The sequence below is a fragment of the Mesoplodon densirostris genome, chromosome 8, assembly GCF_025265405.1.
Source record: "Mesoplodon densirostris isolate mMesDen1 chromosome 8, mMesDen1 primary haplotype, whole genome shotgun sequence".
NCBI lineage: Eukaryota > Metazoa > Chordata > Mammalia > Artiodactyla > Ziphiidae > Mesoplodon > Mesoplodon densirostris.
In genome coordinates this window covers 6715739-6738719 of record NC_082668.1, presented here as the reverse complement: position 1 = coordinate 6738719, position 22981 = coordinate 6715739, and the positions used below count along the sequence as shown (strand labels likewise).

At 47.8% G+C, this 22981-nt stretch overlaps 1 protein-coding gene and 1 pseudogene across 1 annotated transcript; one reads left to right on the top strand and one right to left on the bottom strand.

Moving 5' to 3' along the window:
* The first annotated feature begins 513 nt into the window (after nt 1–513).
* Nucleotides 514–1481, top strand: LOC132495245 (RNA transcription, translation and transport factor protein-like; annotated as a pseudogene).
* Nucleotides 1482–1842: 361 nt separating this feature from the next.
* HJURP (Holliday junction recognition protein) lies at nt 1843–18638 on the bottom strand. Its single transcript, XM_060106904.1, has 9 exons — nt 18486–18638; nt 18210–18276; nt 15699–15754; nt 12182–12275; nt 9850–9914; nt 8569–8661; nt 6999–7077; nt 3314–4908; nt 1843–2121 (listed from the first exon to the last, which is right to left on the bottom strand). Exons 1-9 carry the CDS (start codon nt 18579–18581, stop codon nt 2080–2082), a joined length of 2187 nt encoding a protein of 728 aa, XP_059962887.1. The 5' UTR covers nt 18582–18638; the 3' UTR covers nt 1843–2079.
* Between the last annotated feature and the right edge of the window lie 4343 nt (nt 18639–22981).

Here is a 22981-nt window from a genome sequence, read left to right as displayed (position 1 = left end):
GAAGGAAAGGTGTGCAACTCAATCTCATCTCTAAACTTTTACTTAAAAAATCCATTACACACAGCAATATATTAACCATTTACTCAGGATGTTGGTACATGGGTTTTGTCGCTGTGTTCTGAGTACTTGAAATATTTTATTTAAAAAAGTCACTGTCCAAGGCCAAGTTATAAGGGGGGAATTTATCCTTGGAGATCATTGAAATTCCACCAGAGAGAGATGCTAGAACCAGTGAATTGCCAGAGCTCCCTACGTTCCCAGTGTCTACCTTGGCCCATTCCAGTACAAGCCAATAAGCCCTCTGTACCTTATGGTGACCTAGATGAGAAACTGTCTCTACAACTGAAAAAAACAAAAACAAGAATTAAAAAATTTAAATGTTATGTGTATCAAAAATATAGACAAAATTAAAGGGCATAGAAATTAAAACCAAAAAAAAAAAGTCACTGTGATATCCTGTTATAAACAGTTCCAATAAAAATCATGAGGTGTGCTCTCGCCACGTTGCCGGTGTCTGTGCCGCCCGCTCCTCCTCGCCTCTCCTCTCCCGGCCGCAGCCCGGGGGACCAGAGCGAGCAGCGGGCACCATGTTCCGACGCAAGCTGACGGCCCTCGACTACCACAACCCTGCCGGCTTCAACTGCAAAGATGAAACAGAATTTAGAAACTTTATTGTTTGGCTCGAAGACTAGAAAATCAGACACTACAAGATTGAAGACAGAGGTAATTTAAGAAACATCCAAAGCAGTGACTGGCCCAAGTTCTTTGAAAAGTATCTCAGAGATGTTAACTGTCCTTTCAAGATTCAAGATCGACCAGAAGCAATTGACTGGCTTCTTGGTTTAGCTGTTAGACTTGAATATGGAGATAATGCTGAAAAATACAAGGACTTGGTACCTGATAATATAAAAAACGCTGACAATGCAGCTAAAAATGCAGAGCCTTGATCAATTTGGATGTAAATAATCCTGATTTTAAGGCTGGTGTAATGGCTTTGGCTAACCTTCTTCAGATTCAGCGTCATGACGATTACCTGGTAATGCTTAAGGCAATTCGCATTTTGGCCCAGGAGCGCCTGACCCAGGATGTAGTTGCTAAAGCAAATCAAACAAAAGAGGGCTTGCCTGTTGCTTTAGACAAGCATATTCTTGGTTTTGACACAGGAGGTAAATGCAGTTCTTCATGAAGCTGCTCAAATTCTGCAACTGCTGCATATAGAGGAGCTCAGAGAGCTACAGACAAAGATTAATCAAGCCATAGTAGCTGTTCAGGCAATTATTGCCGACCCAAAGACAGACCACAGACTGGGGAAAGTTGGAAGATGAACACTTTAGGATTTCAGCTTCTCACCTACTTAGTACAGTTGGGAACCATGTACGCTTTGGCATGTGTTTGGAAACGTCATGTCTTCAAGGGAAGGATTCCAGAAAATTGACTATGTTCTAGAGATATTTACCATCACTACATTTTCTTTAATAAAGTTGGGAAGGTAAAAAAAAAAAAATCATGAGGTGTCATGGGTGCTGAGTGGCTACAAGTGTGTTTTGGGACCATCACAGGACTGTTTATGTTTTCACCTAAAAATATTAAAATGTTAGGAATTATTTTATGGGTAAGTTGTACGATGGTTCAATTTGCTACCTCCTATTATGGAAGATACCAAGTCCCATGGGTCTGAATTTAAAAGACTAAGCAGCTGTATTTTCCTTCCAGGATCACTGTATCCAGGGCTTAAACTTAGGTTTCATAGCAAACGATTTCTCTAAGGAAATAGGAAATGTAAGGGAGGATTCTCTGGTCACGTCTAAATGTAACAAAGAAAACATGAGAAAAATCGGCCTATAAAGAATAACATTAAAATTTTTAATTGGTCAACTTTATTCACATAATTTCCAAGAACCCAGAGTCATCTCAACGGAACCAATTCATAGAAATTTGCTTTGAAGGGCAGATAAGCAAAGCAAGTTGTCACATATTCTTGAGAATTTAAAAAAATACATAAAAATCAGAGAGGAAAGAGGGAATACTTCAGAATAACTTGGCAATAGATTTTCAGCTTTGAGGTTTTCTAACACAAAATCACTTTTCTCTTCCATCCTGAAAGATGTGTTGTTCTTTCCTCTAAAAAAAAAAAAAAAAAAAGGATTTCAGTATAATTCCACTACAATTCCCATTGCCTGCCCCCAAAAGCTTAACTGTTGTATTCAACTCCATTGAATATACATAAATATTTGAGTCATTATAGAGAATGCTATGATGCTTAATAAATACCCTACGGAACGTAAAGAAAAAAAAAGTAACAGTAACCCCTCAGGCAGGCAGTGCAAACTGGTGGTTAAGGCCACGGGCTTTCGAATCCTGGCCCAGCCATGCACTGCCTGTGTGGATTCAGCAGTTAAGACTACATTTCCTTATAAGAAGAGCTGGCACTGCCTATTGGACAGAACCTATCTAATCAAAGTGTTTGCATGGGGATTAAGGAAGGAAGGTGTGAAAAAGGGTTAACACGGCCTGGAGCAGAGGGCACTCAGAGGTTAGCCCTTAAAATTCCTTGCGTTCACAGCTCATGAGGATTCGGTCCCTTTCAAGAAATTTATAATGTTAAGTAGAGAAAGAAAAGAAAATACAGAAAAATGGTTAAGTATGTTTATATTGTAGTTCCAGGAGCCGGCCAAACCAAACTCAGTCAGACCCCATCAGCCAGTGGACAAGTGACATGGACTCGGGATACATCGTTCAATTCCCTGCGTGCAACATGCTGAAATGCATGCTGGGAAAGCTGGCACCCACGTGAGAAAATTTAACCACTCAGGGTGGCTTGCCTCTGGAGAAGATACAATGGTGCATGCAGGGTAAAGCTTCAGCTTAAGGCACCTGAACAAGCTAAACCGTGGCCAAGGTTGGGGAACAGATGGGCTTCAGTGGGGAGGACAGGAGACCGTGGGCCGAGCAGCAGCGTGTGGTCCGGCTCCTCACGTGTGTGGGATGCTGCTGGGGGTCCTTCAAGGGCTGACTCCTGCTCTGTCCCCAGGAGGGATCCAGAAGGGGTCAGAGTCGTCAATTCTAGATCAGTTTTGCCTGCAACAGCTACGTTCTGAGTGTGAGGTGAAGAGGCTGGAAGTGACAGTTTGACAAGGATGGGATAGAGTGTCTTAAGGGAAGCTTTTTAGAAACATCCCCTAAATGCACTCCAATAGAAAATGTGTAAAAATGCTGATTTTAGAGGAAGGAAGAGAATTTGGGAGAAAGTTCGGAAAATTAACACCTAAGAATCCTGCTGCAAAACACCCACATTTGACAAACAGAAACGTACCTTCTTCTCTTCCCAGGTGGGCTGTAAAGAGCCAGCCTCTTCCCCAGGCCTCGGGATGGCTCTGCCCACAGGTGAGAAATCCCAGGGTCCAGCCCACCGTCTGTACACCTGAGGGTCTGATAATCGGCGTCGTTTTGTGGGGACTTGATGGCCCCAGCTGGCATCGAGAGCAAAACCTGTAGATGGAGGGGCCCCAATTGTGTTTGAGCCGAGAGGACTTTTAATGCTCTGCTGGGGTGATGATGACAAGTTTGGGGGGCCCTGGGAACCAGAGTCTGGATGGAATTTTCCTAAGAAGTCTTCCTTTTGATACCGAACTCCCACACTTGCTTTATCTGGAGATGCTCTGGTACATGAAGGCACATGCGTCTGCTGAAGCGATTTTTGGCAATACTTTTGATGAAGCTTGTCAAATTTTTCTTTAATGTCATTGTAACGATCCCTGGCATAGCCTGGAGGTTGTACCCTGGGTACTGAAATGGCTTTGTTGAGCGAAACTGACTTCCTAAATCCTCCCAGATCATTTCCTTGACAAGCAAGGTCAGAGGTCTGCTCCGAGCGGCCCGGGCTGCATGTGCAGTTGGTCTTTGAAAGTGAAGGGAAGGAATCACTCTTTGGTGGGCAGCTACCCTCTCTGATAGATCTTTTGCCCAGGCTTTCAAAAGCCTCACTCAACCTCTTAGCTTTTGCTCTGCGGAGAGGGCTAGTTGGCCTGTGGGCTTCTACGCCCTGGGGGCTACCAGGGCTTGCTGGACCACCTCTGTACACATCCACAGCCGAGGAGCTGGGAAGGTAAGTCAGGCAGGGCTGCTTCCTAAGATTCGAGCAATATTCCTGATGAAGCTTGTCAAATCTGATTTCGATCTCCCTATAACGATTCCCTCCCTCGCCCGGCGGTACTCTGGGTCTAGAACCTATTTTTACAGGAGAAATCAACCACTTTAATGTCATGAATCTATTTTCCTGATCAAGATGATACACTGCATTGGAGTCTAAGTAAGTCAATGAAGAATGATGCTTCTGAGGCGTTCTCGGAAACTCCTTCCAATGTGAAGCGAATGCGTGGATCTGGGGTTTGTTTACTTCAAGAAAAGCCCTCCCCAATGTTAAACCCATCTTATGGCCAGAAACATCGAGTATGTTCTCACGATCTCTTAACACTGCCACGTCCTTCGCAGGTTCGGAGCTAGGTGGACGTCTCTCCTGGGGGCTCCTCCTAGAGCGCCCGCCTCCTCTGCAGCTCGTTCTGTTCATTCTGCTCTTACACCTGTGCCTCCGCTTGGAGCTCCAGTTCTGGCGGATGAACGTCTTGGTGGAGATGACGCAGGAGGGCCTCACACCCAGCAGGCAGCTCATGGAGTGCAGCATGCCCGCGTACAGATCGCTGAGTGTCGCGTTGCAGATGTCCTCAGCCTCAGAGCATTGGCTGCTTGAGAAGCTGCTGCCACCGGTCCCTCCCTGTAAGGAGATGCCATCACCCCTCGGCACCAGGGCCAGGCCTGCTGAGCAAGAGCGTGAAGCATCACCCTCTCTGGGCAATGAAGTTGGCTGAAATGGGCCACCGGGGCTCTCTTCAGAGATGTCACCGTAGTATCCTGGAAAAACACACACACAAGGCAAAGGCATGTTAACCATTTAAAACCGACCACACGCAGAGATCAGGGAACCGAAGGCTGGATGGGGACCAGCATGGGTTTTTTTTTTTTTAATTATTATTTTTAATTGAGATATAACTGACATGTAACATTATGTTAGTTTTAGGAGTATAACATAACATTGTGATTTCTTTTTAAGCAATACGAAAAACAAAAGCAAAAGAAAAATTCACAAATATTTGGGAATAGACTCTTCTCAGAGATTTCTTTCTAGCTACCAAAACAATTTACTCTCCACTGACCTTCCTAAAAGGAGTCTTCCTTCCCTGTGTGATGGTTTGGAAATTGGTTGCCTTGTCAAAGATTAATTAGAAACCAGAAAATAATGACCCTGTTTGCCTACAGGGCTGGGTAGGGAAGGGGGAAGACTCCTGAACACACCTCTTTACACAGCTTTGACTTTTGCATCGTGTTAAATGTTTTACATATTAGAAAAATAAAATTAAACCAACAAAGATGGGGATAACTCTAAAACTGAATACAGACAGGGAAAATGACCCTGATTGTATGTCAGACTGACAACAACCAAAAGAGAAAATAGAATCCAAATAACTCTGAACGTGCTCCCTCAGTGGGATATTATCTGAGGATAATATAATGAGGATAATATAATGCTGCTTGGAGATCTGGAACCTTCTTCAGCACATTGTTGAGCAGAGTGGTACCAGGTGCTGTGATCCTGAGGCTACTTTGTGCTGCACGACTGGCCAAATGAGCCTCGTTGTTAAGGAGGAGTCAGCGGGGGCTGGGGGAAAATTCTGGAATCAGGGTGGGGGATGAAGAGCTCCAAACCCCACGGGGACAGGTCGGAGGACGCAGCAGCCAGCACGGAAGGGGCTCCTCCAGGCTTAACGGGTGATGAAAACTGACAACAGGTTCTTATGTGAATTAAAAAAAAAAAAAAAACTCCATGAGTTCTTACTGATTCTGGAAGAGTTAAATAAAGAAAAAGCATGTTGGGGAGGATAAAGGAAGGGAAAAAAAAGAAATGGAAGGGAGACAGCTCAGCGTCCTTTATACAAGAATGCCAACGAATGCAGGCAGGGGGAATGGCAGGACCAGAAAAGGCCTGTGTTCAGCCCCAGCTCAGGCAACAGTCATGGCGAGATGCTAAAAACCATGGGGTGCGTGGGTTCTGGGGAAAAGGCTACCAGGCAACCTCAAGGGGTCATCCACAGATGACTCCAAGGATAAAAGGCACTTCTGCAGTGAGAAATCTGGTGGGGCCTGCCTTAACTGTGCGACCAGACTCAAGTCACCAACAATGGGACAGGCTGACAGGATGTCCTGAGAGGACAAAAACGTCACCTGTGTAGTATTTTTGCCAATAATGTTTAACATAAACTTAACCACATATAAGTCCAAATTGAAGGACATTCTGCAAATCTACTGGAGGCCAGGACTATTCAAGAAAGTCATTGATGGCAAAGATGATGATGGTGACAACAGCAAGGCCGAGGGGCCCTTCTGGACTGAAGGAGACAGTCAGCACGACAGATGGTGCCCCAGTGGGTCCTGAGCTGGTTAAACAAACAAAAAAGGCTGCAAAGGACAACGATGGCATGACTGGGTAAAAATGTATTGTGTCACTGTGACATTTCAACGTGTGCCAAGTTAAATGTGGTTCTGAGGGGACTCAGCCTGTTCTTCGGAGACACTGAAGCATTTAGGGATGGTATATACATGAATGCAAATACATATACACACGGGTACATGCGTGTATGTCGGGAGTGATAAAGCAAACGTGACAAAATGTGAATTGCAAATGTAGGTAAAGGATGTTTATTGTATGAGTCCTACATTTCTGGAGATTCAAAAATTTTCAAAATGCTACGTTGGGATAAAGAGCTAATTAGCAATGAGCATGCGAGTCCCGGAAGGAAAGAGCACTTTGTTTCTTAACACGTAATAGTTTACCTATGACGTGCACGTGTCTCTCACAGTTCAGGGTGATGAAACACGCCCAGCTCAGGGCGCCGTGGCTCTACCACAAGTGAATGGTCCGTGCAAAGTTTCTATGTCACACTCACCTCGGGCAGGCCTGGCGGGCGAGGCCAATGAGGGGACCAGGGTCACACGGGTGTCCTTTCTCTCTCCGTAACCGGCACACTGAAATCAAAGCAGATGACTTTAACAAAGGAGTTATCCGGTGTCGGCTCGGGCTTCCTGCTCCAACTGCTCTCCCAACCACAGACGGCGCATCCATTTGCGGCTGCAGTGGTGACACGCGCGACCATGACAGGCAGCGGCCGGCTGGGCCTCCAGCAGTGGTGGGAAGCGCTGTCTTAGCAAGATCCAGGAGCTCTGCCCCCATGGCCTCCAGGTACCGCCCCCTGCCCCCCAAGGGCCACCACTGCCCCACGTCGGCCAGAATCTCTCTCGGGAGGTCTGGCGGCTTTTCCTCCTCCACTGTTATCCTCTGACAGCAAGGACAGCCAGTCCAGGCAGATGGAGGGAAGGAGAACCCGTCGCTGGGACAACGGAGCTGGTCCCGGCCCTGGCCTCCTTCCCTGACCGGCAGGGCGACCAAAAGGCCACGCTTGCTGCTTCCAGACAAAGGAAAAAGGCATTTCCCATACATCCGCTCGTTCAGATACAGGCTTCTCACTGTCAGCAGCAGCATAAGAAAATATCCACGCTCCTGTTAAGTTGGCTGCCTCTGAGATGAATTATTTATTCCAGAACACATACTGCCTAGTTATTTGGTATTAAAATGCCCTTTGGGGGCTTCCCTGGTGGCGCAGTGGTTGAGAGTCTGCCTGCCAATGCACAGGACATGGGTTCGAGCCCTGGTCTGGGAGGATTCAACATGCTACGGGGCAACTGCGCCCGTGAGCCACAACTACTGAGCCTGCGCGTCTGGAGCCTGTGCACCGCAACAAGAGAGGTCGCGATAGTGAGAGGCCCGCGCACCGCGATGGAGAGTGGCCCCCGCTCGCCACAACTAGAGAAAGCCCTCGCACAGAAACGAAGACCCAACACAGCCATAAATAAATTAATTAATTAATTAAAAAAAAGTCCTTTGTTTTAGTAGACGAGACTGACAGAACTTGGAAAACTAAAGAGTTGGCATCTTTGCGTGAACTCCACCTTTAGCCTTTTGCTCTCCTTCAGGCAAAGCTCCAGGAAACTGGCTGCCGTGGAAGGTGGAGGGCATCAGGCCTGGGAGAGGGGCTGGTGAGCTGCCCACCTCCCACGAGGTCCACCGCAGCCCCCGATCTTGCCAACATCACGGCCGAAGCAGGCAGAACAGGCGCCCTGCGGCCCGTGGCAGCCCCGGTCACGGCAGGGAAGGAGGGAGGTAGGTGCTACAGCTTCCCTAATTATGCGGCTTAAAAGCTCTCTACCTGAGGGTGGGGGCCCTACTAGATCCTGTGAGCTGCCCAGAGCACAGCGGGCAGCCGATCCCGCTGCCCGAGGGTCCCAGAGTGTTTACTCAGGAAGAGCGGGAACTGGGGAGCCTGTGAGCGAAACGGTTTGGAAACAGCCGTTGAAATGCTCTTTGCAGGCTCTGTAGCGAGTGAACAAGATGAGATGACACCTCAGTGTGTCTTTAGTTCATGGTTTACTTATATGAAGACACACCCTAGGAAACATTACCTCCAAAGACCCTTCATCCTGCAGCAGGATATCCACTTGTGTCAAGTACTTCCTCCTTAGCTCATTTTTCAATGGGCTCCAGGGCACTGCAGGCTGACACCAAAGAGAAGTCAGTATTCGTAAGAGCTACTGGGTTCGGCCGAGCTCTGGGATCCTGGGACACACTGGCAACCTCGTTAGTGTACATGTCTTTAAATGAAGTTCCTCGAAGTCACTTCTTCACCTCCTGCTGTTAGCAGCACAAAGTGGTCCAGCCCCCTTTGAAAATCTACCTGACCCTGGAATCTGACTTTAGGGAACTGACCCAATGGTAACAATCGGAAAGAAAATAGAAAGACAAAACACACCAGTTTGGAGAAGTTTATGACAATATTACTAGAACAAGAGAAAAAAAGAAACAGTATTCTTCGGCGAGTTTAGGACACAGCTACTGGAATTGACCCCAGTTGGTATGTTTATCAGAAAAGAAGTTCAGTGTCCAACTCAGGGGGCAGGAACCCTTGCCTCTCCTATCCCTCACCTGCCATACATTGGAAATAGGGGGCCTCAGCCTCCACTGTGCACCCCGGTGGGGCTTAGTCAGGGCCTGGGGCTGCAGACTGGGGGGTCACAGGAACACACTGGGGAATGGCCGACACCTCGGCCCTTTACCGTCAGGGCCGCCTGTTCTCCTTCACTGCCACCCCGACACAATACCTCACAACGCACCCCTTTCCTCCCCCAGGGCCACTACCTAATTCTAGGTAGACACTACCAGTCACACACGGGTGTGTGGGCAAACCTCTGCACAAAAGTAGTGCTTTTAGAGGAAAACCACATGCCAGCTATTCTGGCATCTGACCCAGGGGTCAGGTCAGAGGCTCGGGTGGATTCTGTCCTGTGTGTTCCCGTCCATCCCGAGGGCTGACCTGGAAACGCTCCCCAGAGCACCTCCCTTATGACACCGTCTCTATGGGGAAAGACCCACTCAGAACCCAACTTTCTACACTGTGAGGTCGGTCAAGGTCCAGGGCACACCGGGATTGTTCTATTTGCAGAGGGAACATCACCCAACATTTATGTAAGTTCAGCAAATCAGGCTTGAACTGGGACAGTACGTGCTGAACTGAGAAGGGGTGACTTGCTGCCTTAGGGGATCTGAACGTGGGGACAGAGACTTGAGGGGTGATGTCAGCAAAGAGAGAGCCTCAGAAGGGGACTTACAGGAAGATGCAGGTCATGAGAACGTGTACTTGTCCCCAAGCCTCAACTCTGTCCCTCATTACAAAAGACAGGTCTTACCATCAAGTTACCAGCAACCACATCTTCCTGGAATAGAGTTGTATCAGTGTCACTGCTTACTGAATCTAAAAGCAAAGGAAATTTCCATCAGAATTTTTAAAGAAAGCTTGCATTTTTCTCTCAAGGATAGTTTTTGCATTGCTTGAGTACACCTTACACTGAAAACTCCTATTGCTTCAAGTGGCCCCCTTTAATAGGGACGTGGCCATCTGTCGCCATGCAGAGAAACCATCAGAACAGGAACATGCCCAGAGTCGGGGAGACGTGGGCAAGCAACTTTTGTATCACCTCTGGCTCTTTCCATGGCCTCTGATCCTGGAAGCTGAGTCCCTCTAGGCCAGCACTGTCCAATAGAACCTTCTGTGATGGCGGAAGGTCCCCCAGCTGCTGTCCAGGATGTCAGCCACTAGCCACACATGGCTGTTGAACACGTGGAATGTGGGTAGGGAGGCTAGGGAACTGAATTAGAAACTTCACTTAATTTTCAATGAATTTGAATAGTCACAGGTGACTGGTGGTTACCACACTGGACAGTTCAGCTCAAGAAGAACTATTTCTACTGATTTCAAGCAGTGCAGGAAATTCACGGACCCAAGGCTTTATGGAGTTAAAATTTGGATTGATACCGGTAAACAAATAACACCCATGAGTAAACATCTCCATCAAGTTCTATCTAGCTCTGATCTGAAAGACCACCGGTTTCCCCTTTAGGACTCAGCCCATATTTCTGACTGCCCAGTGCGAGCAAGGGCCTGGGCAGGGCGGACAAAGGCTGCAGAAAGGCCAGTCCCACAGGACATGGGTGTTCAAGAACAATTACAAAGTCTGTAATTACTCAGCTGTTTAGCTGCCACAAGGGGAAGAGCCAGGTGTGGAGAACACAGGTAAAAGTGGGAGTCTGCTCTGATCTGGGGACCAGGGGGCTTCCAGGGGGCGGCGAAAAGACAGTGGGCAGGTCATGCATGGTCTGAATTCTTTTCACTCTCAGAGGAATGGGCAGCCATTGCAGTGCTTTGAACAGAGAAGCCACGTGACCAGATTCGCACGTTTAAAGGTGTCAGCGGGGTGGAGGCCAGGTGGAGACAGGAGCTGGCACCGTGGAGGCATGGGGTAGAGGGGCAAGAGAGACGGTGGTGGCAAAGGCACGGGACAGCGCAGTCTCAGACGTGAGGGAGAGGGAGGGGCTGAGGCCAAGAGGGTGCTGGGTTTCTGGCTCATTCTACAGGGAAGACGGTGGTGGCCTTGTCCTGAGGACAGGTCTGCTGGGTTGGCTTTTTGAGCTGAGATAGGCAGAGTGCAGACAAAGAGTTCAAGGAGAGAGGCCGCTGGCAATAAACACACCCAGAGCGGGTCTGGGCAGGGGATTCCACTGGAGTGAGGGACAAAGATGCCCAGCTCTCGGGGAAGGGCACCAGTGAAGGTGGGAGGTGGGACGATAGAGGGGCTGAGAGGAGGGAGAAAGCCCGGGGGGCTCAGGGGCACTGAGGCCACGGCCAGACTTTCCAGAAGCTTCGAATGCTACTGAGAGGACAACAGGATAACAATCAAAGAATGCCAACTGGATTCAGCCACGGGGCCGCCGGGAGCCTCACCACAAGGTGTGCTTTTGAGCCGGAGCCAGAAGCCAGAAGGGGCCCAGCTGAGGTGGGCATGGGGCCAAGAACACCAGAGGCGGTGAAATGGGCCACTGTTACAGACTGGGTTGTGAAGGGAAGGTGAACACGGGGAGGCAGCTAGAAAGGGGCCCGAGACGGGAGATATGAATTCTGTTCTGTGTGTTCAAGGTGAGAGCTGATGGGATGTACCCAGGGTAGAGCGAGAGGCTGGGACAGAAAGAAAGATGATGGGTGGATTTCTAAGAAAACAGACTGGGCCAGGGGCTCAGCAGCACGGCTAGCCTGAGGAAGGGAAAGGAGGCCCCAAGGGAACAGGAAACAGGAGAAAGGACGCCTACAGGGCGCGTAGGAGTTAGTGGTCCATGACACCAGCCTGCAAGGGCACATCAAATCTTACTGTTAATAAATTCTTGAGATTAACCTTTTTTTTTTTTTTTTTGGCAAAAGGTCAAAACAAAACAAAATGGGTGGATGGGGGGTGAGGGCTTTATTATTCTAGAATATTCGAGTACCGTTTATGTGTCAGGTACCACAATGTAACTGTGAGCGAGACAGCTCCTTAGAAGAGCTTAGAGAGAAGTAACAGGGCACTTTCAAATGTTTTAGTTTTTAAAATACACCTTGGAAAAAGTCAGAGTGAGGGATCTAGACTTGAAATGTTCTGACAAAAAACCCACGTCCCTCCGGACCTGGCTTTCTAGTGCCAGGACACTCACCCTCAACTTGTGTGCAGGGCAAGGGAAGCTCGTGACCTCCAGCTGGGACTCGTGTGGGTTCATCTGTCCTGTCGTCCGTCTTCACCGGGGAGCCCTTGAAGTCAATAAGATACGCTTGATTCGGTCATAACACATTTCAAAGCCACTGTCAAGTAACACACCGACGATCCTTCCTCTTCCTTTAGTGTATGAGAGAACAGGAAGTTTCCTGGGGCTTCTCTTCTAGAACATTACGGTACAAAAGGCCTCAAAACTCCTAGGAGATAGACAAGCTTTCCCTTGGAAAAAGAACACAGCTTTCTTCCTCTGACCATGCCAAGGGCTGGTGCCTCAGAAACCACTTGGATGGTAAGTGATGGAGCAGGGAAAGCGGGGAAACAGGGGCACGAGTGGACAGGCCCAGAACGCCCTGGCCTGGAGGCAAGCACAGGGCCAAGGCCAAAACAGAACAAGAACAAAACAGAACACAACTGTCACCAGATCCTCAGGTAGAATCTGGAAATTCAAGAGGCCCCTGGGGGACTTTCTGTGACTTTTTTATCTTAACAGTGAGTTTATCTCCATGTCATGAGACCTACAATTCCTTTAAAAGCCTCAGCATGTGGTGGGACCCTGGCATGGGGAGCCACTTTCAACCTGAGCTCTGGCCACAGGGCGGTCAGCTGTCCTGACCAGGACTCAGCCTGCAGGGCATTCAGTGGGCCGCCCCCGAGGAGGCCATACTTCCCTCTCTAGAGCCTCATCTACACAACTGGCCTCTCTAACAACCATAACGAATGCCATGGATGGGCTCTCATTAGGGAGATTGGAGAATTCAAGATGCCAGATGGGCTAAAATATTTTTAGGACTACCCCAGCCTTGCAAGAACAGGAGTGAGAACGTGGTGAGGCCTGTCCCTTTCGGGGCAGCGCCCAGGCATCATCTCCTAGGTGTCTGTGAATCCTGCCTGGGGGATGTCACCACCTTTGCCTTGGGTGAGCTGGGATAGGGCAGAGTGTCCGGAGCTGTTTTGTGTCTGGAGGCATCACAGAACTTGGCCTGAGAATCGTGGGGAAGCAGCCAGTCGGCACCAGCGTCTAACTACGGGCAGCTCTGGGGTGGGAAAGAGAACCCAGGCCATGTGATAGGACAAACCCTTGAGTCAATGCACAGTCCACGGGGCCTATTGCCTCCACAGCCCCAGGACGGGCAGCAGGTGGTGACTTGAATGAGGCAGTGGACCTCTGAGTTGTCATCACAGACCACGCCCAGGTTTCTAATCCCAGGAAAGGGGCTTAAAATTCCGTAGATTCCAGGGAGGGCTCCTCCTAATTTTAAGTAAAAACATTAAATAAATGTCCGGATGAGAACGCTTTGCCACCAAGACCATTCAAGCACTGGCTGATCAGTGGGAACCATTATTATGTATAATTTAAAGAATGCATATCCTTTGACAGAATGATCCCACTTCTTGGCATTTACTGAATAGGGGTGACAGCACTGGGAAGAGATAAGAATGGTTCTCGGTCTCTGTATACAACAGGGGTCTTATAAATAAAGTTTTATTGGAACACAGCTGTACCTGTCTGTTCACCTATTGTCCTTGGCTGCTTTCCCCTTACGATGCAGAGCTGAGTGGCTGCAGCAGAGACCACATGGGCAGCAAAGCCTAAAATATCTACCATCTAGACCGGCGGTCCCCAACCTTTTTGGCACCGGGGACCGGTTTCGTGGAAGACAATTTTTCCATGGACCGGGCCGGGAGGGTTGGGGGGTGGGGGTGGGGGGATGGTTTGGGGATGATTCAAGTGGATTACATTTATCGTGCCCTTTATTTCTATCATTGCATTGCAATATACAATGAAATAATTGTACAACTCACCATAATGCAGAATCAGTGGGAGCCCTGAGCTTGTTTTCCTGCAACTAGATGGTCCATCTGGGGGTGATGGGAGACAGTGACACCTGAAGTGTGTTGCTTATGTCCAGTCTACTCCGTAAGATGCAGCTTAATTGTCACTTGTCACTCACTGATAGGGTTTTGACATGAGTCTGCAAGCAACTGATTTATTATGGTCTCTGTGCCGTCAAACCTCTCTGCTAATGAGAATCTGGATTTGCAGCCGCTCCCCGGCGCTCGCATCACCGCCTCGGCTCCACCTCAGATCATCAGGCATTAGATTCTCATGAGGAGCGCGCAGGCTAGATCCCTCGCATGTGCAGTTCACAGTAGGGTTTGTGCTCCTATGAGAAGCTAATGCCGCCACTGATCTGACAGAAGGCAGAGCTCAGGCGGTAATGCGAGCGATGGGGGACGGCTGTAAATACAGATGAAGCTTTGCTCACTGGCCTGCCGCTCACCCCCTACTGTGCAGCCGGTACCGGTCCATGGCCCAGGGGTTGGGGACCCCTGATCTAGACTTTTGCAGGAAAAGAGTGCTGATCCTGACTTATAATAAAGGAAAGTGAAAATAGCTAAATGACTATCAGTAAGAGAGCAGGTTTTTTTAAAAAAGGAGATTGAATTATACAACAGGTGACAAAGAGGAGTTTTCACAATATGTATTAAGTGGAAAAAAGAGGGTAAAAAAAGTGTATTTAAAAGAAAAATGGGGATAAAGAAATGTGTATTTATAAATACATACACAGGAGTCACAGTATACTAAAATATTATTATGATTAGTGACTATCTCTTATCTCTGCGTATACGAGTCAGGTTACTTTTCAGTAGCTATATGTATTTCTAACATTTCTATGACTAAATGTATTATGTGTTAAAATAACCAATCAGGAGGAAATTTGATTTCAGATTTGCTGTTAATTGCTATGTAACCCTAATACTGATGTTTTCATTCTTGGGCACCGGCTCCCCAACTGGCCACGAGGAAGCACCACATGGTGAGAAGTGGTGATTAAGAGGATACCAGACATCCTTACAAAAGTCACTGCCACAAGAAAACAAGACACCCTGGGCCTCACAGTAGGAAGGCCCCTCCCATGAAGGTAACAGATCACATAGCTGCTGTGTCCATGGATAAACTCGGGAAAAACACACCTGGGTTTTAAAAGGTAGTGAACGGCACAGGGCACCCTCCCCCTAATCTCTTGCTCCTTTCAGAAGAGGGAAAGATGCCTTTTTCCTTCCAGGAAGGACCTGGATTTGGTCTTTCCTGTAAGGACCCGACAAAGCAAGCTGGTAGCTGTGGCTGAAGCTGGAGATGGGGGAGGTCTATCCAGCTGGCTCCACCTTACAGGTGGGCTCCAGTTGTCAGAACCCCTTGGTCCATGGCAGGGGAAACATAGGGGGATGCAAGGGGCATAAGCATCACAAGCTCCTACCTGCACTTGACAAGCAACAGAAGACATGCATCTCAGTAAATCCTTACACACAAGAAAATAGGGCAGTTAGGGTGAGAAAACTGTGGAAGGACACCCTGCTGTGGCCCCTGGGCGCAGTTCCAGCTCAGCTCCACCTTTATTCACATCAACCTTCCTCCACGGCAAGGCATGTTGGCAATAAAATTTGACATTGAATACCTGGATTTGTCCTGGATTTCTTTCCTTTATTAATCTTCCTCCCCAAATTCGCAATCCTTAAGAAAAGAAATAAAAATGACTACTTAAGTCATCATGAATACTGCGTTTCTGTTCAATCTGAATTCAAAGAAAACCAAAGTGACAGGCAACAGAAAGATCTAACATAACCAAGACATAACCAAGCCATATTCCTGATATTCTGTTGTTTCTCATCTTTGTGAGGTTGAAGGTTTTTCAAAAATGAACACTAGACAAAAATCTGTCATTAACGAAAATCTCTCCTACCTAGCAGGCAGCAAGCAGCTCATTGAATCCAGCATCAAGCCACAAATTAAATGGAAACAACGAACATATGTATGCCAAGTACTGTCCTCAAAATACATATACTGAGAGCAATCCATATACTACAGAGAGAGAGATCACTTTTCAAGGGCAACCTCTCTACCCCATGTACCACGGAAGTGCTTCCTCAGGACAATGTACACGTTACAGAGCAAGCCCTCGGCACAGGGGGTAAACACTGAGTTTTGGAGTCCTGCACTTACTAGCCAGCAGGATCTGGGCGAGATACTCAATCTCTCCCTAAACCTCCGTTGGCTCCCAGGTAAATTCAAATTAATAAAGAAGGGATGGTTGGGTTGTGAGGCTTGAGATGGCTGCTGCTGATGGTAACAGCAGCAATAATTACACGGTGCTTACTCTTCCAGGCTCCAGTCTATCCCTTTCCAAGCACGCCTCATTTACAACTCACTGACATATAACTCGTATGGTACTTAGTTCCTTTCGGATAGATACTCACCAAGTTCACTGTACAGATGGGGACAGAGGCAAAAGGAGAAGGTGAAATAACCAGCCCAGGCCACTTGCCCATGTGGTGAGGCCAGGCTGTGAACCCAGGGGAGTGACTCTCTGGGGTCCTGACCACTGAGCTGTGTGGCCTTTCCAGAACAGACTGACGCTTGAACAGAGGCGCTTGGAGTCAAACCAAAGCTTTGCCACTTTGGCTAAGTGACACAGGCAAGTTCCTTAACTTCTCTCTGCTGTATCCTCTACTATGAAACACTGATGATTCTAACAATGCCCACCTCTCAGGGTGCTGAGAAACCTGAGACTCTTAGAAGCACAGGCATATGCTTAGCTGTCAACATGTGAATGACTATTACTCACCTGCTGTCTTCACCATAATCAGTGTGGTTGTTAGTTCCAATCTACCCCCTATGGTTTTGCCTTAAATTGCAGGAATTCACCCTGTAAGAGTGGTCAGCTAGCATGTAATCAAAAAGGCCACTCCCTAACTAAGTGCCTCTCCAAGGGAAGCTACAGGTCTAGGGAGCTGCGCTCCCATCAGCTAGAAATTTGTTAGAACACAGACCCACCGAATCCACATCCAGCATTGCTGTCAGTGGCCCCAGGAATCTGTTTCAACAAGCTCTCCAGGAGGTCTTCCACATGCTACAGTGTTTGATGCTTCGACTACTGTTCTTATCAAACTGGAGTCTGAAATGAGTTTTCACTGGTGAAATTAGTGATGTTCAAGATATGTGAACTGACCAAAGCATTCCAGACACTGCCCATCCTTGCATGAACAGGCCATGAGAACACTGTGAAGCCTGTTGACAGCACCCTTAGGAATGATTTCTACACACTCCTGAGTCCTGCATTCAGGTTAGACTTGTCACCACCTGACAGAGGCCAGAGTAACAGAAACCTACTACTGGAATACCTTAGCTTCTGCCTGAATAAATTTTTCACCCAGGGTATGGCTAGGCCAGCTGAAAAAGCAGAGCTAGGATTTCATTTAATTACGAACTGTTTTGTGTCTGTCTGTCCGGTGCACAGCAGAACCGGGTCTGAGATTCACTTTCATTAGTAGGTAATACTGAGTTGGAATGAGGCTGAATGGCAGGCACTGACCTCACCCAGTGCAAACTTTCTCCAGCTATTTACCAAAGAGAATCCATGAGATCTAAGTCAGTTTGCAGCATCAACCATTAAACAGAATGGGTCCTTCTCCTTAGATTCAGGTCAAATTCCAAAGTACTCAGAACCTCAAATCAAACAGGTCAAATAACAGTCAGTACTGTTACTAGTGCCAGGCACTGTTCCAAGAGCTTCATCTTCTGTAACTGTCACAATCTCCACGCCAAGTAAATATTATTGTCATCATCTTTCCATTTTACAGGTGAAGAAACTGAGTCACAGCCTGGCTAAAGCAATGGGCCCAAGCTGACATGGCTATTAAACAGCCAGAGGGGATGCCAACCCAGGCGGGGGCATTTTTAATGAGGATGCATTTATGTGTCATCAGAATTCTGTCTTAATAAGTAATTCTGTTGGAAATAAGTAATTTAAGTAATTTATAGGTTCAAGGGAACTAGTGACGGTTTAGTACCTACTAGGTGAACAAGGTTTATTTTCAAGAGAGCAGGGACAGCATTTCAAACTCTAGTAGGACACTATTCTAGTTACACTCTTAACCGTAAATATTCAGAAAGGGGGGCTGACTCGTACCCTGGGGCGTCTCGTAGGTCAGCGTGGACATCTGCACCACCGGGGAGTCCTCGAAGGGATGGTTGTACTGCGGGAGAGGAAGGGGCATCCCGTCAGATCGGAGGGCCGAGGGAAACCCCTGACCCGGGCTGAGAAGGCGCCAGCGCGAGGCTGCAAGTCTCGGGGGTCCCGAACCCCCGTCTCTGCCCCCCAGTCCCCAACCCTGCCTCCTCCTCCCTCCCCTACTCCTTCCTCTTCCGTCCCGCTCCCCCTCCCCTCCAGCGGGGGGAGCCGCACCTTCTCTATCAGCTGCTGCATGCGCCTCTGGAAGCGGCGGCGGCTGTCCCTGAGCTTCCGCAGCAGCTCATCGTCTCCCAGGACCTCGCCCTCCATGGCGCGCGGAGAGCCAAGTGCCTACTTCGGCGGGAAGCCGAACAGGGGACCGCTCCCCGCGCCGCGGTTCAAATAGCGACTCCCGCCCTTCCGGCCCGCCCCTCCGGTTTTCCATTGGCTGTCTCGGAAAGGCAGGGCGCTGATTGGGCCTTTCAAACAGGTTGGCGCAGCTTTCTCCCAGCCAATCCGTGCCCGAGTTTCCGGCCCCGCCCTGCCCGGGGCGCGCGCACGGAACGGAAAGGGGAGGCGGGGATCCGCCGCCTGACGCTGGGAGGTTGATGGCGTGACCTTCCGTGCGCGCGTCCTGTGCTTGTTAATCAACAGGACCAAACGAGTTTGATTTCCCCTGTCGTGCACCAGAGATGTCCAGGTGACTTGCGCTGGGACTCGCCGCCGGTGGGGGGCAGCCCCTCACCTGAATGTCGCCCTGAACCCTGCCCCGGGCCGGCTTTCTCGCCCAGGCCGCCTCTGGTCTCCGCGCAGTTACGAGAGCGGAGAGCCGAGAAAGACATCTCGGAATAACGAATACAAAAGGAGGCAGGAAAGTGAACATGCATTTAGAAAGGAGCAATACGATAAACGTCACTGAATCCAGGAAAATATAATACGGTATTTTCATTAACCTCCTGGGCACACCTTTTTCGTACATAATTTTTATTGCATACTCGGCTCCATTGATATTAACTTTGTAATATTTTCTCTAGAGAATGGATAATTCAGCATCATCACTGAGCCGTATTTATGTGCTTGTGCGGTTACCACAATGTGTGATAAAAAATGAGTATAACTTTGAGCATGATTAGGACCCTTAGATGGGGCTCTTCACCTCCTCTCAGGCCTCACCCCAATCCTATCATGCGATCCAGCGGAAATTAGGGGGGAAGGGGGGTGTTAGAACATCGGGGCTCATGTAGGAAATATATTGTGATGGACACAGAGATGCTGCCGGCCAGCCTCAGGCTGCAGCTGCCAGGAGGGCTTGTCCCCCGCTCCCTCTGCTGTCGGCCTCTTCAAGGGTTGCCTCAGTTGTAGAGAGCTCCTCACCCGATCCTGCAACCCCAGGGCGGCCCAAATCCAACGACAGATCCAGGTGGGAACTTGAAGCCCTGGCCATTTCAGCCAATGAAAGACACTCTAATGGGCACCCAGTCTTTTCCTTCCTTTCACAGCCGCCAATCTGAAGGGCATTCCCTAATAATAAACATCCTGCATGGTAACTTCGTCCCCCTGTCTGCTCCCTGGAGAATCCCACCTGTAACAAAGGACCTTGCTGCAAGTGGCCACTGAATCTACACATCCCATTTGTAACTTTCACAAATAGGCTCAGTTTTGTGTCTCCTCCTCCCTTGGGGGCGCTCATAAATTTAGCGTGCTGTTCCCTAGACTCAGTGTTTCCATATACGTTAGTTTCAAACACTTATCTCATTTAGAGACTTGGGACGTCCAAACTGACCTCTCCTAGGGCTTGGTCCCCACTCTTAGGACACCACTCCCAGGTTTCAGGGTATCCTTCCCTCACTTCACTGACTATCCGAGGATCTGCTCTACCCCAGGGGCTCATGGATAGGTTCATGGAAACGATTTCTCAAGTTCACGTCTTTAACTGAAGGTCCAGAAACATACCCACTTTTTTTCCTTTTTTTGAATTTTATTTTATTTTTTTATACAGCAGGTTCTTATTATCTATTTTATACATATTAGTGTGTACATGTCAATCCCAATCTCCCAATTCATCCCAACCCCCCCCCCCCCCCACCACTTTCCCCTGATGGTGTCCATACGTTTGTTCTCTAATTCTGTGTCTCTATTTCTGCCCTGCAAACCGGTTCATCTCTACCATTTTTCTAGGTTCCACATATATGCGTTAATATACGATATTTGTTTCTCTCCTTCTGACCCACTTCACTCTGTATGACAGTCTCTAGATCCACCCACGTCTCTACAAATGACTCAATTTCATCCTTTTTATGGCTGAGTAATATTCCATTGTATATATGTACCACATCTTCCCTATCCATTCATCTGCGGATGGGCATTTAGGTTGCTTCCATGTCCTGGCCATTGTAAATAGTGCTGCAATGAACATTGGGGTGCGTGTGTCTTTTTGAATTAACAAACCCACTTTGGCTGCTCCCCTCTGAAACAGCTAAAGCCCGTGCATTGGCCCGCTGGTCTCCCAATCCTTTCTGACCAGCTTTCCCCATGCATGGTCCAAAGTAGTGGCCCAGCTCAGGAAGAAGGAGCCCGGAATGATGCTCCTAGTTTGACACCATCCCTACGGAACACCACTTCCACCCCACCCTAGTAACCTAAACCTGTGGCCTCAGGAACCAGACCAGCTATGCAGACTCCTCCCCCACCACCCCCATCGCCCAGTAATGGGGAAGGATCACAAATCAGCTCCTTCCCGGCAGCGGAAGTAGTTGGGTGCCGCACCTCTGAGTCTCTCGGGGTTTTGGTAGGCGGCAAGGAAGAGGGCGATGCTCAGCCGGGCAGCAGCATCTCCGCCTCTGGCTGCACTTGCACAGCACCCCCTGTTGGCCCAGCCAGAATTTTCACCCCTCGAAGTGCTGTTCAAATTACAGGTGTACATAGGAAATAATTCTCATTTGAATGATTTTATGTCAGCTCTCATAAAATGTGCCTCCATTTTATAAAATTTTATATAATAAGTGGAGATTTATTCTGCACAGAGTTGCTGTGTGCATAATTTCATGTTGGAAAGGTGTGGAAATGTCACCACCAGTGATATTTCTGTGGTTGCAGAAGCACAGCTTTTGGCTGGTCCCTTTGTTGACACAGAAACTGCTGTGTAACAGTGAAAACGTCGTTCCGGATGAATTATCAACCACAACCATCAAGGCGATACGTTTGGCTGCCAAGAAAAGGGTTTACTTTCTTCTGTTGTTTCAGGGCTGATGGAAGTGAAGAGGGTGCAAGTAGCCAACAACAAATTGACTTTCCAAAAGATGTCAGTCAAAGCTCACAAAACGTGTTTATTCTTTGATTTAATGAGCCTTCTTTTTGAGATCTATCCTAAGTAGGTTGTTGGCAAGGATTTAGCTGTAGGATCTTTAGTGAAGCACTGTTTATACAGTAAGTCTCCTCCATAATGAACCTTCGAGTTTCGAACTTTCAAAGATGCGAAAGTGCGTTCACATGTTCAATCACGTAATTTAGTTCACGTGTCTGGCGTACACTGTTCCGTGCGTGCATCCTCCACAGGTGGTTGTGCTTTTGTGTACTTTCCTGTAGAGTACTGTTGCTGTGCAACACGAGGAGCTTACTAATGAAGACCTGAAGGAATTGGAGGCCCAGAGAAAGGATAGAGACACAAGGAAGAAGAAGTAATGGAAGAACAAAGGAGATTCACGATGCGGGAAATGGCAAGGGGATTTTCTGTGTTTGAGGAGGCACCGTTAGTTTTTGAGGCACAGGACCTGAACGTAGAACAGTACACGAAGGTTGCAGCAGCCGTTCAGAATGTAGTCCAGTGCTACCGTGTCATCTGTGACGAGAAAAAAGAGCTACTACCCAGACGTCACTGGATCATTTTTTCAAGAGGGTAGATAGAATTGAATCCAGCAAGGAACCAGACGTGTGCTATCAACGTCAGGTGTGAATGAAATTGCAGCTTGCCCTCCGTCTCCTATTGCTGACGACCCTTCAGCTCTACCGTCTCCCACCTCCTCACCCTCCTCCAGTCAATAACTCTTCTTGCCTGTTCACTCGATGCCAGCCCCTGGATGCCAGCTGTTGTACTGTACTACTGTACTTTTCAAGATACCGTACTGTAAGATTAAAGATGTTTTCTTTATTTTTTGTGTTTGTTTTTATGTATTATTTGTGTGGAAAGTATAATAAACCTATTATGATACAGTACTATATAGCTGCTTGTGTTAGTTGGGTACTTAGGCTAACTTCGTTGGACTTACGAACAAATTGGACTTACAAACAGGGTCTCAGAGCGGAACTCGTTTGTACGTAGGGGACTTACTGTAAAGTCCAATACAAGAAGGATGGTTGAGTGATGGTGATAGATATGTATCTGTGCTCCATTTAACAATTTTGAAGAACTGTATTTATTGGCACCTAAAATGTTACCTTTTAGAGGTTGCAAACATATGTATTGCATACCTGCATTAAAAAAATATACATTAGGGGTTTGGGATTAACATATACACACTACTATATATACAATAGATAACCAACAAGGACCTACTGTATAGCATGAGGAACTATACTCAATATTTTGTAATAACCTATAACAGAAAAGAACCTGAAATAAATAATAAAAAAGAAATAAATGTGAACACTGAAAGTTCAAAATGTTTTTTAAAAAGATAATTTTAAACTTCAAAAGATATATACACATTATATGTTTTAAAAATTTGAGCACG

Bases quoted from the DNA above. Each gene is read 5' to 3' on its own strand.
- HJURP (XM_060106904.1), bottom strand. From the start codon at position 18,581: ATGGAGGGCGAGGTCCTGGGAGACGATGAGCTGCTGCGGAAGCTCAGG. The intron at 15,755-18,209 runs GTACGAGTCAGC...TCTTTTCTTAAG, and splicing joins GACCTACGAGACGCCCCAGG to GATTGCGAATTTGGGGAGGA. The intron at 8,662-9,849 runs GTAAGACCTGTC...CTTTGGTGTCAG, and splicing joins TGGTTGCTGGTAACTTGATG to CCTGCAGTGCCCTGGAGCCC.